Source organism: Silene latifolia, chromosome X (assembly GCF_048544455.1).
Source record: "Silene latifolia isolate original U9 population chromosome X, ASM4854445v1, whole genome shotgun sequence".
Classification (NCBI taxonomy): Eukaryota; Viridiplantae; Streptophyta; class Magnoliopsida; order Caryophyllales; family Caryophyllaceae; genus Silene; species Silene latifolia.
In genome coordinates this window covers 272,446,633-272,461,325 of record NC_133537.1, presented here as the reverse complement: position 1 = coordinate 272,461,325, position 14,693 = coordinate 272,446,633, and the positions used below count along the sequence as shown (strand labels likewise).

Genomic DNA, 14,693 nt, shown 5'->3' with positions numbered 1-14,693 from the left:
CAAGAATATGAAAATGAAAATGCATGCACATCATTCTCAATTATGGAGGGAGGGTTAACACGATTTTGTTGAACATTTTGAACATAAGAGGGAGAATCAACCTCAACTTATGGTTCAATCAATCGTGTCACTCTCCCAAACCCATAATTAGCATCCGTCTTAGCCACTTTCTCAAGCAAAGATCTTGCCTCATCATCATCCAAACTATCAAAGGCACCTCCGGCCGATGCATTTATCAAATCTTTAACGGCATGATGCAAATTGTTAAAGAAAGTTTGTGTGATTAGCCAAATTGGGATCCCATGATGAGGGCAAGCTCTCAAAAGTTCATTTAACCTTTCCCAAGCCTCACTTAAATTCTCAAACTCGCCTTGATGGAAAGTAAAGATCTCATTTCTTAGTTTGGCGGTTTTAGAAGGTGGAAAATATTCGGTAAGAAAGGCTTGAACAAGGTCATCCCAACTAGAAAATGTGCTAGGAAGGTGAGAATATAGCCATCTTTCGGCTGCATCCCCAAGAGTAAGAGGAAAGAGCATGAGTTTTACAACATGTTCGGACACACCATTCTTCTTCACCAAAATGCATTTTCTATTAAACCTCTCCAAATGGTCCAACACATTCTCATTTGGTAGACCAAGAAACACATCTTTTTGAAAAATTTCAACCCAATCCGGATGCAAGTCAAGCTCCACATCCTCTCCAATATCAATAGGAGAGGCAAACAAGTTCGGATCGGGTCTACTATGATCACTTAAAGACATGGATGAAGATATTATATAATGCAAGACACTAAATACAAGACACTAAATGCAAAACTCTAAATACAAGTGACTAACAACTATAACTAAAGATGCAAGTAAACAAACAACATATTTTTTCTTTTTCAAATATTCAATTTTTTTTTCTTCTTTTTCAAAAGCAATAAAATAGAGACTAATCCTAAAACTCAACTAAGACTTATATCTAACAAAGCACCATCCCCGGAAACGATGCCATTTTGATAGTAGGGTAAAGTCGTCACACCCTTATCAAAAACAAATTTATAAAGCTCGATACCTAACTAGTAAAGTTTGGTAAGTCGAGGTCGATCACAAGGATGGTGGGGTTAGGCTACAAGTCTATTATTTAGTTTAAGTTTAATCGGATGCAAAACATGTGAATGGATACTATGCTAACAAAATAATCTAAGAACATTAATTAAACAAACAAACAAGCACGAAGACAAAGAGAGTAGATGCTAGGGTTTCGGGTTCATTTAGATAGGGAGAGGGAGATGCAAAAGTCTACGAGAATTGGGTCACGGTTTCGGTCGAGGAATCGAAGCTAGTTTCCTAGTTACCTTAAACTCACCATAAAACTTTTGTATTATGTCAAAATCATCACATACATGCTATCAAACACTCTTATTCACTCTCATGTAAAGAAATGTTAAGCAAAATTCAAAGAAAGGTAAGAACTTTCATTCACCCGTTTCATCGAACACCTTCAATGCAAGTATGTAAAGACTCGATTTTTAACCCATATTCAAATGTAAACAACTCATTATCATCCCTCATGTTTAACCAAACTCCCCCTTTAACCCTAGACTAATTCTACTCAAACATAGTTAACACAAGCAATACACATACACCAATACTAACCATGCCAAACATGGTTAGCAACAAGATTAAATAAACAATATAAGATGAAATGAAAAACGTGTAAACAATTGAAATAGAGCAAAATTAAGATAAGAAATATACCAACTTAAATTAAAGGAGGAAACTTGGATTGAAAAATGGAGGATGGATGTCTTCTTGTCTTCCAAAATTACAACCCAAAATTAATTGTAAACTAATGAAAGGAGAGAAATTTGTATACTAAGAACCAAAAAAAAAAAAAGATTACAAATTTAATTAGGGAGGAATTAAGATAAAAATAAGAGAGTTTCTAGATCTAAAACTACTCCTAATGCTAAGCTACTGTTTCTGCCTTCTAAGAAATGCTGCCATCTAAAGTATGAGTGTTGGTGCCTTTCTTTACTGTCTTCAGCACCCTTTTTAAACAGTCTTCAAAGACGTAACTACCCTTACTCAAACAAAACAAGAAGAATAAAAAGAAGGGGCTGCTTAGTCATTATATCCAAGTTTGGTCCACCAGCAAACATAAATAATAGAGCACCCCCAATATTAGAGGCGCGACAAGAACGAATGAAATCGAGGAGCAAGTGCGGAGGCGCTGCTGGTTATGCGCCATGGTGGTGGAGCGAAGATGGTGCGCGACAGAGTAGCAGGTGCGCTGGTGCGAGCAGGAGGAGTACGGTCTGCTCGTGTCGAATTCAGAACCGATGGTTGCTTCATTGCAGGTGAGCTGATTGATGGTGGTGCTGCTGATTGGAGTCGTGGTTGATGATGGTGGCTGCTGCTGGTTGTAATGTTGCTGCTGGTGATGCGAAAAATGGTGGTGGACTCGGTTGAGTCGTGGGGTTGCCGTGGTGCTGCTCTTGTTGTCGGGTTTCTGGGTTGATGATGCGGCTGGGTTACAATGGTGAGGTGAATGATGGTGAATAAGAATGGTGACATGAAATTGGTGATGAAGGTCTTGGTCGAAGATGGTCAGGGGAAGGAGGAGGATGGCTATGATCTTGGTCAAGATTAACTTATCTTTGACTTTGACTCATCTTAATTCCTTGACTCGCTAATTCCGTCTTGCAATCCCGTCTTACCTACACATAATAATATTAATAAATAAGTAATAATAATAATACTAATGTAATATATACATACGACTAATTATTATAAATTAGTAAATAAAATTAGCTTTTTAATCATTTAATCACGCAAAATCGAGTCGGAATAAGGTATAAACGCGGGGTAAAAAGCGACTAAAATACTACTCATCATTTATTCATACACTTCTTAAATCTGTGCAAGTTGCACGAATATGCAGTTTCAAATTTATTGTCTAAATTAATGTTAAAATGATGGTTGAGTTTTGTATAAAGTCATATTTAAAAATTTCAATTTAAATGATTGACAAATTAATATATCTAACCTTAATCATTTTAACACATTTAAAACTTATAATACATCAACAAAACTAAAATGGGAGATACTACTCCGTGTAAAATACAAAAGTGCGAACAGAAGACAAAATGAACCCGTGCAAATTACACGGGATTGTTTTACACGTGTTGACTGTTATTTAGGACCTGTGTATTGAACTTATTGTTGTTGCAATTTAGAGAGACCCCTGAATTTGAAAGAACATGCCTTTAGATTTACACTTGTGGTCACTTGTCGCGGCTGTTTCAACGGGAAACATGTATGATTGTTAGGTGAATGCATACCCGTGCAATTTACACGGAAGTAGTAAAAGTATGAAAAATAATTGATAAATTAGTATAAATTCGTATAGAAAAACTATGACCATGTTAGTAGTTTTTAAATAAATCTTACTTTGGTAGAAGTTATTAAAAAGTGGATTACTTGTGAAAGTAATTATTAAAAAACCTAATTTATTTTATAAAAAAATGATGATTATTTTGTATAACGTCATATAAAAAAACTCGAAAGATAACTCGTATCATCATACTTGTATTATGATTCTACCCGTATAACTTATCTGAGACGATAGTTATATGCTCAATGGTAATGTATTGATATGCGTTTATTTGGCCATTTCCCCTCTTCATTCTCATACATTTTGACTCCATTTGGTACGGTTTTGCACGTCTATGCTTGCATTTTGTGTCCCGATTCCCTATCCTATGTACTTGTGCCTTGTCTTGCAGGATTTGAGACGGAAACGGAGGAATGGGAGCAAGAAAGACGGGATTAGAAGCTAGCATGAGGAGGAGAAGAAGAAAAAGCCGAGAATGCATTCCCAGCCGGTAGCTCGGCAGCCGGTCCGCCGGCTAGGAGCCCCCTCCTTTTGAAGACTTGGAAGTTTTGGAAGAATTTACAGGTAGTTCCCAGCCGGGCAGCTGGGAAAGCAGGAAGAAGGGAGAAAAGATAGAAAAAGAAAGAAGGCTTACAACGAGCTCCCAGCCGGCACCCCACCGGCGGCTGGCCCGCCGGCCGTGCACACCTGATGACCCAAAATTAAAAGCCAACTATCGGAAGACTCCCAGCCGGGCAGCTTACCGGCGGCCGACCCACCGGCTGGGACACACATTTTGCAATTTTGACTTCCTTTGTAATTTTTGACCTATTTTCCTTGTAAACTATAAATACCTCCTCCCTTAATCATTTCGACACACAACCCTAGATTTGAAAATACTGTCTAAATTTATGCAACATTCCTTAATCAAAGTTTTAATCTTTCCATAATTAAGCCTTAATTACTTACTTAATTAGCATAGATCGACTTAGTCTCAATAGTTTATATTTGGGTACTTGGTTCGTAATTGAAGCTTATTGAAGAACATATTCCATTTATCAATCAAAGATTCAATCTTTCCATTTGTTGGTACAATTTCCTTCCTTTTTAGTTTAAATCTTCAATTGTTTACATTTCTACTTCTCTATTAGTTGTTATTTGATTTTACATCATGTTTATCACTATGTTTGTTTGCTTTCCCCCACTTGTTTACATTTGTCATCTAAGTATGTGTGAGTAGTGACCCCCTAGGGTTTAGGAGGAACCTAAGTAAGGCTCAAGGGTTAGGAATGTGTTGTTAATGTTGGTAATTAGGTAAATTATTTGGCTTTTGTTAACATGCATAGAAAGTGTTTGTAGAAATGTGTGAATGAGAGTTTATGTCTTTCTAAAACTTATGCTTAGTGTCTTGTTAAATGAAAGTTTATATGGATGCTTGATAGTTACATTGAATTTGGATGCCTTATGAGAATTTTGTGTCCATCTTTAGGAGAATCTAAGAGATTAGCTCCCTTGGCCAATAATTAGCCACTATACTTTGGTACCTATACTTACCTTAGCCTACTTAGGGGAACCTGACAACCCTAGTCTTTATCGACCATTTACATCTTACTACCTTAGTTTACTTGCTTTTAATTGCTTTAGTTCTAGATTAATTGATTTCACCAACCTCCTTCTTTTTCGACTAGACTTAGACTTAGACAAATTAAGTGCAAATCCATCTCATCCTTGTGGTTTGACCCCGATTACTACTATAGTTGGTTTAACTTTTGGTGTGGAAATCGACGACTTAATTCCGGTCATCAAAATGGCGCCGTTGCCGGGGATGGCGTTAGAGTATACCTAGTTTGTCAAGGTCTTAGCTTTAGTCTTAGTTTAATTATTTGTTTGTTTCCATAGTTGTGTGCTTCTTGTAGAGTGTGATTTTTGCCTTACCCTAGTGTGTAAAAGCACTAGGAGTCTTACAGTTTGTCAAGTTGCATGCCTAGGAGGAATAGCCAAGCTTTGCTCTTTGACTCTGATCCAGAAAGGCTTTTTAGAGCCTTAAGGAATAGGACAATTTGCAAGGGTTAGAACCTCTTCTCAAGCTACTTTGAACCAAGCAAATTCACCCACCCAACTTTTCATTGAAAATACAACACCTCAACAACCAAACAACACCATTGATCCTCTACTAGAAAACCCATTTCACGATCTCCAAATCCCAAGTACACCATGTAACACCCCCATTTATTTGGGAGCCTTTAGCTAGACATTCCCAAGTAAATGAGAGCGTTACCGGTTTCCCAAGGCAGTGAGTACAAATTAAAACAGAACCAAAGTACTTTATTAAAACTTATTAATCAACACTTCCATTACAACTTATTTAAAAAAAACTTAACTAAATAAATTACAAACTCGCAGCGGAAAATAAATAAAGTGATAGAATTATTCTATGTGATCTAGACTTCAACTATGGTCCAACTCAAGCTCTCATCCCAATGCTCCCAAGTCAGCTAATCTTTAGTACCTGTCAAATCTGGTCCCCATAAAATGGTTCACCGCAGGTGTTCTCGAATACACAGTCAACCGCAAGGTTGAGTAGGAATAAATACTAACAACAAAAACATATGATAACAATCCAATTTCTTTTTTTACATTGCACAGCCCCCTGACAACGTGCTCCTCCCTTTTACTTAGCACACTTAAGCCAAGTCCTACTCGTTACACTAATCATCCCGCCAATCCCTGGCCGGGGCAGCCTCAACCCGAAGGTGAGTAACCACACACTACATTACCAAAAGGTAATGTCTGCCTCAACATATAGTTGAGTAATATCCAGATGGCCTGCAGACCAATCTGGGGCCTGCCTCGAGTAAACACGATAAATATCGTCTGCCAGAATAAATCTGTTCAACCACTCCACATTATCGTAAGTAATGTCTGCCAGAATAAATCTGTTAATACTACAACAATACTTCACCACAATATAACCAACATATACAATATAATTCTCCCTTCCAACAATTTCAATGATATCAACCAACACAATTCTCATATGATCAATTCATTTTAATATAAGCCATCCAATAAACCAAATATTATCGAGTAAGAGTTGAGTAGGATTTATCCTACCTCGAAAGCAATCACTCCAAATAGCACAATCCGAACAAAAGCAATCTATTAGAAGTATCATTCTTCAATACATACGTTCAACCAATTCCGTCACCTATATAAATAATAATATTTATAATTTAATTATTAATTTCTCAATCTATTATTATAATTTAATCAATTATAATTTGTTTACATTAATTATTTCTAATAAAGTTAGTGGATCGAGATATCGGATCATTGATCAGGATGATGACGAGCTTTTGGGGATTAATCACCTGGATGCTCGCTCGTCTGAGAAGGATTCGATTATCTGTCCATATAATCTCAGTTCTGTTATGGGATCAATCTCGGAAGAAGGGAGTCGCTCTGAGTCTGAATGGACAGAGGTTCCAGTACGGGTTCAATCTTTTGACTCAGAAAATGATTCTATGGTAAGACCTCTGCAACTTACTAATGAAGATGTTGAATCTGAGTTGAAATTTTGGTCCACTGGGGTCTATTGTTATGTACTTGGGGCGAATCCTCCTTTCAAAGTTATTGATGGTTTTATTAAACGTGTCTGGGGATATACTGATTATGATAAGATATCCTTCAATTCTAATGGTACTTTCTTGGTGCGATTTAAGACAGAGGAAATGAAACTTAGGGTTTTGCAAGCAGGACCAATATTCTTTGACAATAAACCTCTGATTGTTAAGTAATGGACCCCGGAATCTAAAATGGTAAAGGAAGCTGTTGATGTGGTACCTATTTGGATTAGATTTTACGGCCTTCCATTGAAGTTCTGGGGTAATGCTTTGATGAAGATTGCAGGTCTTGTGGGTAAGCTAGTGAGATGTGACAGTAATACCTTGCTGAAAACTTTCCTTGGCCATGCTAGGGTTATGGTGGAGGTTAAAATAGGGACTGAATTACCTGATGTAATTCACTTTGCTGATGAATTAGACAACAATCACAGGCAAATTGTTCACTATGAGTGGAAGCCCATCCTTTGCACTGATTGTCAGGGGTTGGGTCATATTGCCAGGGATTGTAGGAAAGCTAAGAATTCTAAGGGTCCTAGACCAGTTCAGAAGGTCTGGAGACCTAAGCAAGTTCCACAAAATGTGACTACTCCTCCTGGTACTGTGAACCCTAGTGTTGAGGAGGTCCCTGAACAACCTGAACAATCTATAGTTCAAGCTAAGGGTCCTCTGGGTCTTGAGAGTCTAGGGGGGATGGTTACTCCAATGCCAGGGATGGTTACACCAATGCCAACTATTATGAGGTCATTCACACCTGCCAGAATCATTACCAAGATGACTAGGCATGGTGGGATATGCTTGGGCAGTGGGACAAGAACTTTTATGGAGGTTTTGGAATATTCTGTTCATTACAGGAGAGTCCTTGTAGGGGAAATGGAGGGTAGTTCTTCTCAAAATGAGCATGGGTAGCATTGGCTTCTGGAATGTGAGGGGTATTAATAGTGTGAATAAACAGAAGGAGGTTAGCTATTTTCTGCATACTAATAATGTAGGAGTTTTTGGCTTATTAGAAACTAGATTTAGGGTTAATGCTATTAATAAAGTACATCAGGGAATTGGTACTAATTGGAATCTGGTGCATAATACTTCTGTTCAGGATGGGGGTAGGATATGGCTAATTTGGGATTCTGGGAACTATACTGTAGACATTATCAGTATTGAAGCTCAAGTTATTCATGCCAAGGTCACTTGTATTACTGGTCAGGTCTGGTGGATGTCTGTTATTTATGGATTTAATAAGGTTCATGAACGAATTCCTTTGTGGGATTCTTTGAGAAACATGAGACAAGCTGTTAATGGTCCTTGGTTGGTAATGGGTGATTTAAACAATGTACTTGCTATGTGTGAAAGAGTGGGGTCTGAAGTTTCTACTTATGAATTAAGAGGATTCCAAGATTGTGTGGATGACTGTGGCCTTGTTGACCTTCCTGCCCAGGGTGCCTACTTCACCTGGAACAACAAACATGAACCAGGTGCCATGGTGTTCAGTAGGATTGATAGAGCTATGAGTAATGATGATTGGCTTTATCACTATCCTGATTCTATCACTATGTTCCATCCTGAAGGGGAGTTTGATCATTGTCCCTGCACTATAAATTTGGTTGCTGGTGGTGACAAAAGAAAGGGTTACTTCAAGTATTTTAATATGTGGGGTAAGGACCCTCAGTTTGTTGCCCTGGTTAAAGAAATTTGGGATAAACCTCTTTATGGTATTAAAATGTTCCAGGTGGTGAAGAGACTGAAAATGCTTAAATATCCTCTGAAGGGATTGAATGGTACTGCTTTTGCTAACAATGAAACCTCTGCTAAGATTGCTAAGCATCATCTATATGCTGTTTAGGAAAGACTTCATGCTGATCCACTCAACTTGTTGATACAACAGGAAGTAAATGAAGCCTCCCATGAGATTTGGAGACTGCTAGGAGAAGTTTCTTGGCCCAAAAAGCTAAGGCACATTGGATGCAGAATGGTGATGATAACACGAGTTATTTTCATAGCATCATTAAGGCTAGAAGACTGAGTAATAAGATCATGACTATACAAGATATGGCAGGGCATAAGTGTAATACTATTCCTGCAATTGAAGAGGCCTTCATTGCTTACTATAAAGCTTTATTAGGATCTAGTAAGCCTGTTAAGAGGATTCATGTTCCTACTGTGAGGCATGGGAAGGTGGTGAGTATTGAGCAAGGGGAGGAGATGGTTAGGACAGTTACAATTGAAGAAATTCAGACTGCTTTGAAGTATATTCCTGCCAATAAATCCCTAGGACCTGATGGATATACTTCTCAGTTCTTCAGAGATGCTTCAGGGATCATTGAAAGTGATATTGTAGAGGCTGTGCAGAAATTCTTCATTTCTGGGCAACTGTTAAGACAGGTGAACTCCATTACTCTTACTTTGATCCCTAAAAAAGCTCGCCCTATTATAGTTGCTGACTTTAGACCTATTGCGTGCTGCAATGTCTTGTATAAAATCATTTCTAAGGTCTTGTGCAATAGACTGGCTAAAGTTCTGCCTTCTATTGTAAGTGAATCCCAAAGTGCATTCATCCAGGGCAGGGACATTGTTGATAATATATTGATATGTCATGACCTAGTTAGACTTTATAAGAGGAAAGCCTGCTCCCCCAGAAGTATTATGAAGATAGATTTAAAGGAAGCATATGATTCAGTAGAGTGGAGTTTTATTGCTCAAATGCTGAATGCCTTGCAATTTCCTAAGAGAATGATTAATTGGATTATGACCTGTGTGACTACTCCTTGGTACACTATTGCACTTAATGGCTCCTCTTTTGGGTATTTCCCTGGCAAAAGGGGGATTAGGCAGGGGGATCCCTTATCTCCCCTCCTATTCACCATTTGTATGGATTATCTAAGTAGGGTACTGAATGAAGTCACTGGCAGGGTTGATTTCAACTATCACCCCCTTTGCAGACCCTTAAAACTAACTCACCTATGCTTTGCTGATGACCTATTGATGTTCAGTAGGGGTGACAGAACTTCCATTAAGGTGCTACTAAGGGCTTTTGCTTCTCTTGCTCTTCTGGCTTAGAAATGAACACTGATAAATCAGACATTTATTTTAATGGTATGGAGCAAGGTGAGATAGACTATATTCTGAGAATCTCTGGGTTCAAGCCTGGTGTCTTCCCATTTAGATACCCGGGGGTACCCATTTCTCACAAAAGGATGGGTATTGGAGATTGTACAAGACTCATTGAGAAAGTGGTGACTAGAATACGAAGTTGGGGGGCTAAGAAATTGAGTTATGCAGGGAGACTTGTCCTCATTAAAGCTGTACTTAGTCAGCTGCATTCCTACTGGACACGTATTTTTGTTATCCCTCTTACTATAATTGATAGGATTGAAGGGATCTGTAGGAGCTACCTCTGGTCTGGTTCTAATCAGTATGGTAAAACTCCTTCTGTTAATTGGGATAAGATATGCAAGGATAAGAAGCATGGTGGCCTGGGTATTATCAATTCCAGATTATGGAACACTGCTGTGATAGGTAAATACACTAGCTGGCTAGCTATGAAGAGTGATCATCTATGGCTTAGGTGGGTTTGTCATGTGTATATGAAAGGAAAGGATTGGTTTGATTATAAACCCTCAGTTAATACTAGTTAGACTTGGCGAAAAATCTGTCAAGTAAAGGACATTCTGAAAGATGGGTTTGTTAATGGGACTTGGGCTTTGCTACCAGGGAGATATCTTGTGTCCAGTAGGTACAGATGGCTTATGGGGTAGCAAAAATCTGTGTCCTGGTATCCTTTTATTTGGAATAGGACCCTGCTTCCCAGACATGCGTTTATTGGTTGGCTTGTTGTCCAGAACCGCCTGATGACTAGGGATAGGCTCTTTACTTTTGGGATCACTAATGATATGGCTTGTGCAATCTGCTCCTCACAGACTGAAACTCATCAGCATCTTTTCTCCGAGTGTACTTTTAGCACACACTGCTGGGATCTCTTCAATGCGTGGATTGGTATTCAAATTCCTATGGCAAAGGTGGTGGATTGGTTTCTTAAATGGAGGTGCAAATCTTTGATGAAGAAGCAGATTATTGGGGCTGAAATTGTAGCTCTATGGTATCATATCTGGAAAGCCAGAAATATTGCAAGAATTGAATCTAGAGTGTTGGCGCCTAGATACATCCTAAGACAAGTGAAGCATGATATAAAAGGGAGATGCCAAGAGAGAAAATGGACACTGAAGATGAATCGGTTGCCATGGGAACCAGTGTATGATTAGTATAGCCTACCTGATGTATTAGATCGAAAAATGATTCATGTAGTTTGGTGATCGTGTAAAAACTTAATTATTCCTACTATTAATATATTTTCACATTTTCACCAAAAAAAAAATACATTAATTATTTCCCGTATGAATTATTATTACGTAAAACCCGACTTAATTAAATAAGACCCAATTACCCATAACCCATGCAAACCCGTAACACTTACCACACACACCCCCCGTATACATGCATGGTTTTAAACCATGTTCAATACCCCAAACAACCCGTGTAAGCAACCCAACCCGACACCCACCAAGACCTGCCACCGTCACCACCGAGGGCCACCACTACCAGCACCTTACACTGGTCCTTCGACCACCCATCCCACGGTGTCCCTGGACCTGCCCAGCCACCAACAACCTGACATACAAGACACAAACCCATGCCCTAACTTCCCTCCTTAAACCCGACATAAACACAACACCAATACACCTCTGGCCACCACCGCCATCACCACTGACCAACGGTGGCTCCAGGGGTGTTCCCAAATCATTTCGACCCATCCTCAACACCACAACAACCACCCTACACCGACAACAGCAATGAGAACCACCCTTCCCCTATTTTGCGTTTTTTCGACAACTACTACCACAAACCACCCTCGACAGCCCCCACGACACCACCACAACGATCGACTCTCACCCCTAGTCTTGGTCAGGTCTGGGTCACACGCAACAAGGGTAAAAAATCCATATAAAAGACAAACACGCTGCAACCACCACCAACAGGCATCCACTGTACCAACCACCACCTCCGACCACCCCATTACCACCATTAGTACTGCCCACAGCCGACCTAACCAGCTACCCAGGTCCCGTGTGCATACGACAACCATGCAAGCTACAATCTCCGTCTTAAGATTCACGACCTCCCCCTTTTAGACGCCCAATCCGCCACCCATGGTGGTCAACGACGGTTACAAACAGTCTTAAGAGAATCAAGGTGGTCAAAGGTAGCTACTAAGGTCAACGTTACTGATCATGGTTGTCTATACGGTGTACAAACGTTAACTTAAATTATTAAGACGATATAACATTAGTTAAGACGGTCTTACCTTTTATCGCTTTATTCGCTCCCTCCGTCTCTTAAACTCCTTCTTCTATTTTTATGAATTATGTTCAGCTAACATGGTATTTATAGTCTAGAATTAGAGAGTATATGAGGCCAATTAGAAAACTATTGCCTTTTCTAATTATTATTAGGAATTACCATATAATTATTATTATTATACTTATTATTTAAATCCCGCTTCAAATCCCGACTACCACCCATACTAGGCCTAAGATAATCAGCCCATTAATCCATATTACACGACCCAAAGCTTAATTGACTTTAAGTCCAATTCCCGACTTGCTTACTTTCTTTATTATTTAATTAACGTGTTATTTGCAATTATTACTAGAATGCCTTTAATTAATTATTTAAATTACATAAATTATTCTTATAATTATTATTAAATTACGGGGTATTACAGTCTTTCCCCCTTAAAATGAACTTCATCCCGAAGTTTGCCCATATCTACTATACAATATGTATAAATATCCACACAACTGAGCACAATCCAACTTATGATCAAACAATTATCCATTTACAATTACAGCTCCACCAATCTTATCTCAATAATAACTCAGAATATTCTATTGTATCACATTCCCATCCCCTAAAAATAAACTTCGTCCTCGAAGTTCGAGATATCAAACAACAGAAATAAACAAACCATTTATGGCAACCTCTCAAGAACACGTAATACACATCAGACAAGTATTATTTTTAAAACAACATCAATCCCCCTTAAACTAAAAGAATAAGGAATTCTAAACTTTTCCCTGCTCAAATATTTTTGTAAGGAATCAAACATTCTATATTTGGCTATTGTATAGAAATAATCTATAGAAAAATTATGTAGCATAAAAATCTTTCACCTTAAATAATAAAAAAAATATACCGAATTATATTCTAACTATAATTAGTTGTTACCACATTTTTACTCATAGTATATTAAAATTTGACATTTCACATACACATATCTTAATTTTATAATTATAATTATTAATTTGTTTTAAGTATATTTAAACACTAATGCGGATTCTCAACGTTTATAATCCGATCTTATATTAACCATAATTGCGAAACTCTCTAAAACCCTTACCTAGAAGGAACCGTACAAATTGTATGCAATCAACACTAGTTGATGAATAAATGAGTAACAACAACCCTTGAATTATCTTTTATTACGTGCACGTTTATTTCTTACTACCGAGGTCTAACTTAAACATGGATGCAATTAATGTAAACATATAAATAGGCTTAGGGCAACACATTCCGCATATCACTAGACATGTTATTCTACTTCACAAAATTACAACATCAAAATGCCAAGGTGAAAGAATAAGAAACAATTCTTTAGTAATTTTAGCACAACTTATACTTTCAAAGATAAGGAAAACATGTTACAACTTCCAAAATTCATTGATAAATAATAACATAATTACTGCTCGAGCATTTATACTTTCTAGAAAATACAGGGAGTTAGTAAACCATGAGAGAAATAATCAAGTCAAAAACTCATAAGGTCTGTGGACGTAACCACCTGCAGGCCCCAACCGATCTGTGTGACATACAACGGTCTTTTGAAAGCCACGCTCGGCGGCGTAAAGATGCTTTCGACCGGATCGTTTTAGATTGGTCGGTTTCGTCTCGGTAAGGGTCTCGAAACGATTAGAGATGTTCGGAGTCGCCACCAGGCATTTGTGGGATGCTTGGAACCCGTTCGAATCCACTTTATACCTCGGTCAAACGAAGCACAAAGCAGTGTTTGACATAGGTACTAAAGATAAGGAATCGTCCCTCTTTAGCATCCTATCTCTAGAATGACTCTCGTACGCCCTGGATAAGATCGTCCACTATCCAAAGTTTCTGAGTAAGAGGTGAAGGTACATATTGGGAAGCCCTTTAATTAGACACCCAATCCCGCCCGCGGTAGCGGCCTCTACTGATCGATCTTGGTTGGTTGAATGCAAAAGTTGATAATACGGTTTAAATGCATGAATGCGTATCCAATAATTTAAACCTAACATGTGAGAGCTTTCTAAGTCGGTTTATTTAATCCAAGTATCAAGTATAAGATGTAGAGTTATATTTATGGTTGATTTGCATGCAAGACGAAAATTAAACATCCATTTACCGTATTAGGTTTATGGTGCATAACGTGATCCATTTATCTTAGTAAAGCATTTTGCAAATGTGATTTTTGAATGAGCAAATTAGTCATCTGATCGGTCCTATATCCGGGTTGGCCGGAGTCGGGATCGTCCTAGACTAATACTGGAAAGGGAACAGACCCCGCACCGGGGGGCCACATGAGGCGCGAGCCTGTTGGCGGTGCAAGGGGGTCTCCCCTGGTTTTGAAAA

The 14,693-nt window shown here is 38.5% G+C and overlaps 2 protein-coding genes and 1 non-coding gene across 3 annotated transcripts; all 3 read left to right on the top strand.

Annotated features, from left to right (window-relative positions):
* Window positions 1-297: 297 nt before the first annotated feature.
* LOC141624865 (small nucleolar RNA R71) lies at window positions 298-404 on the top strand. Its single transcript, XR_012534669.1, has one exon. It is a non-coding gene; the product is annotated as a small nucleolar RNA R71 (small nucleolar RNA).
* Window positions 405-7,175: 6,771 nt separating this feature from the next.
* LOC141620111 (uncharacterized) lies at window positions 7,176-8,820 on the top strand. Its single transcript, XM_074437065.1, has 2 exons — window positions 7,176-7,860; window positions 7,973-8,820. Exons 1-2 carry the CDS (start codon window positions 7,176-7,178, stop codon window positions 8,818-8,820), a joined length of 1,533 nt encoding a protein of 510 aa, XP_074293166.1.
* Window positions 8,821-10,036: 1,216 nt separating this feature from the next.
* Window positions 10,037-11,236, top strand: LOC141620109 (uncharacterized). The gene is made up of 2 exons (XM_074437064.1): window positions 10,037-10,542; window positions 10,771-11,236. The coding sequence occupies exons 1-2, from the start codon at window positions 10,037-10,039 to the stop codon at window positions 11,234-11,236; spliced, it is 972 nt and encodes a 323-aa protein (XP_074293165.1).
* Window positions 11,237-14,693: the final 3,457 nt, after the last annotated feature.

Excerpts from the sequence above, each read along its gene's own strand:
- LOC141620111 (XM_074437065.1), top strand. The coding sequence starts at position 7,176 with ATGGTAAAGGAAGCTGTTGATGTGGTACCTATTTGGATTAGATTTTAC. Across the intron at positions 7,861-7,972 it reads CCTTGTAGGGGAAATGGAGG|GAGTTTTTGGCTTATTAGAA; the intron begins GTAGTTCTTCTC and ends CTAATAATGTAG.
- LOC141620109 (XM_074437064.1), top strand. The coding sequence starts at position 10,037 with ATGAACACTGATAAATCAGACATTTATTTTAATGGTATGGAGCAAGGT. Across the intron at positions 10,543-10,770 it reads AGTGATCATCTATGGCTTAG|GACCCTGCTTCCCAGACATG; the intron begins GTGGGTTTGTCA and ends TATTTGGAATAG.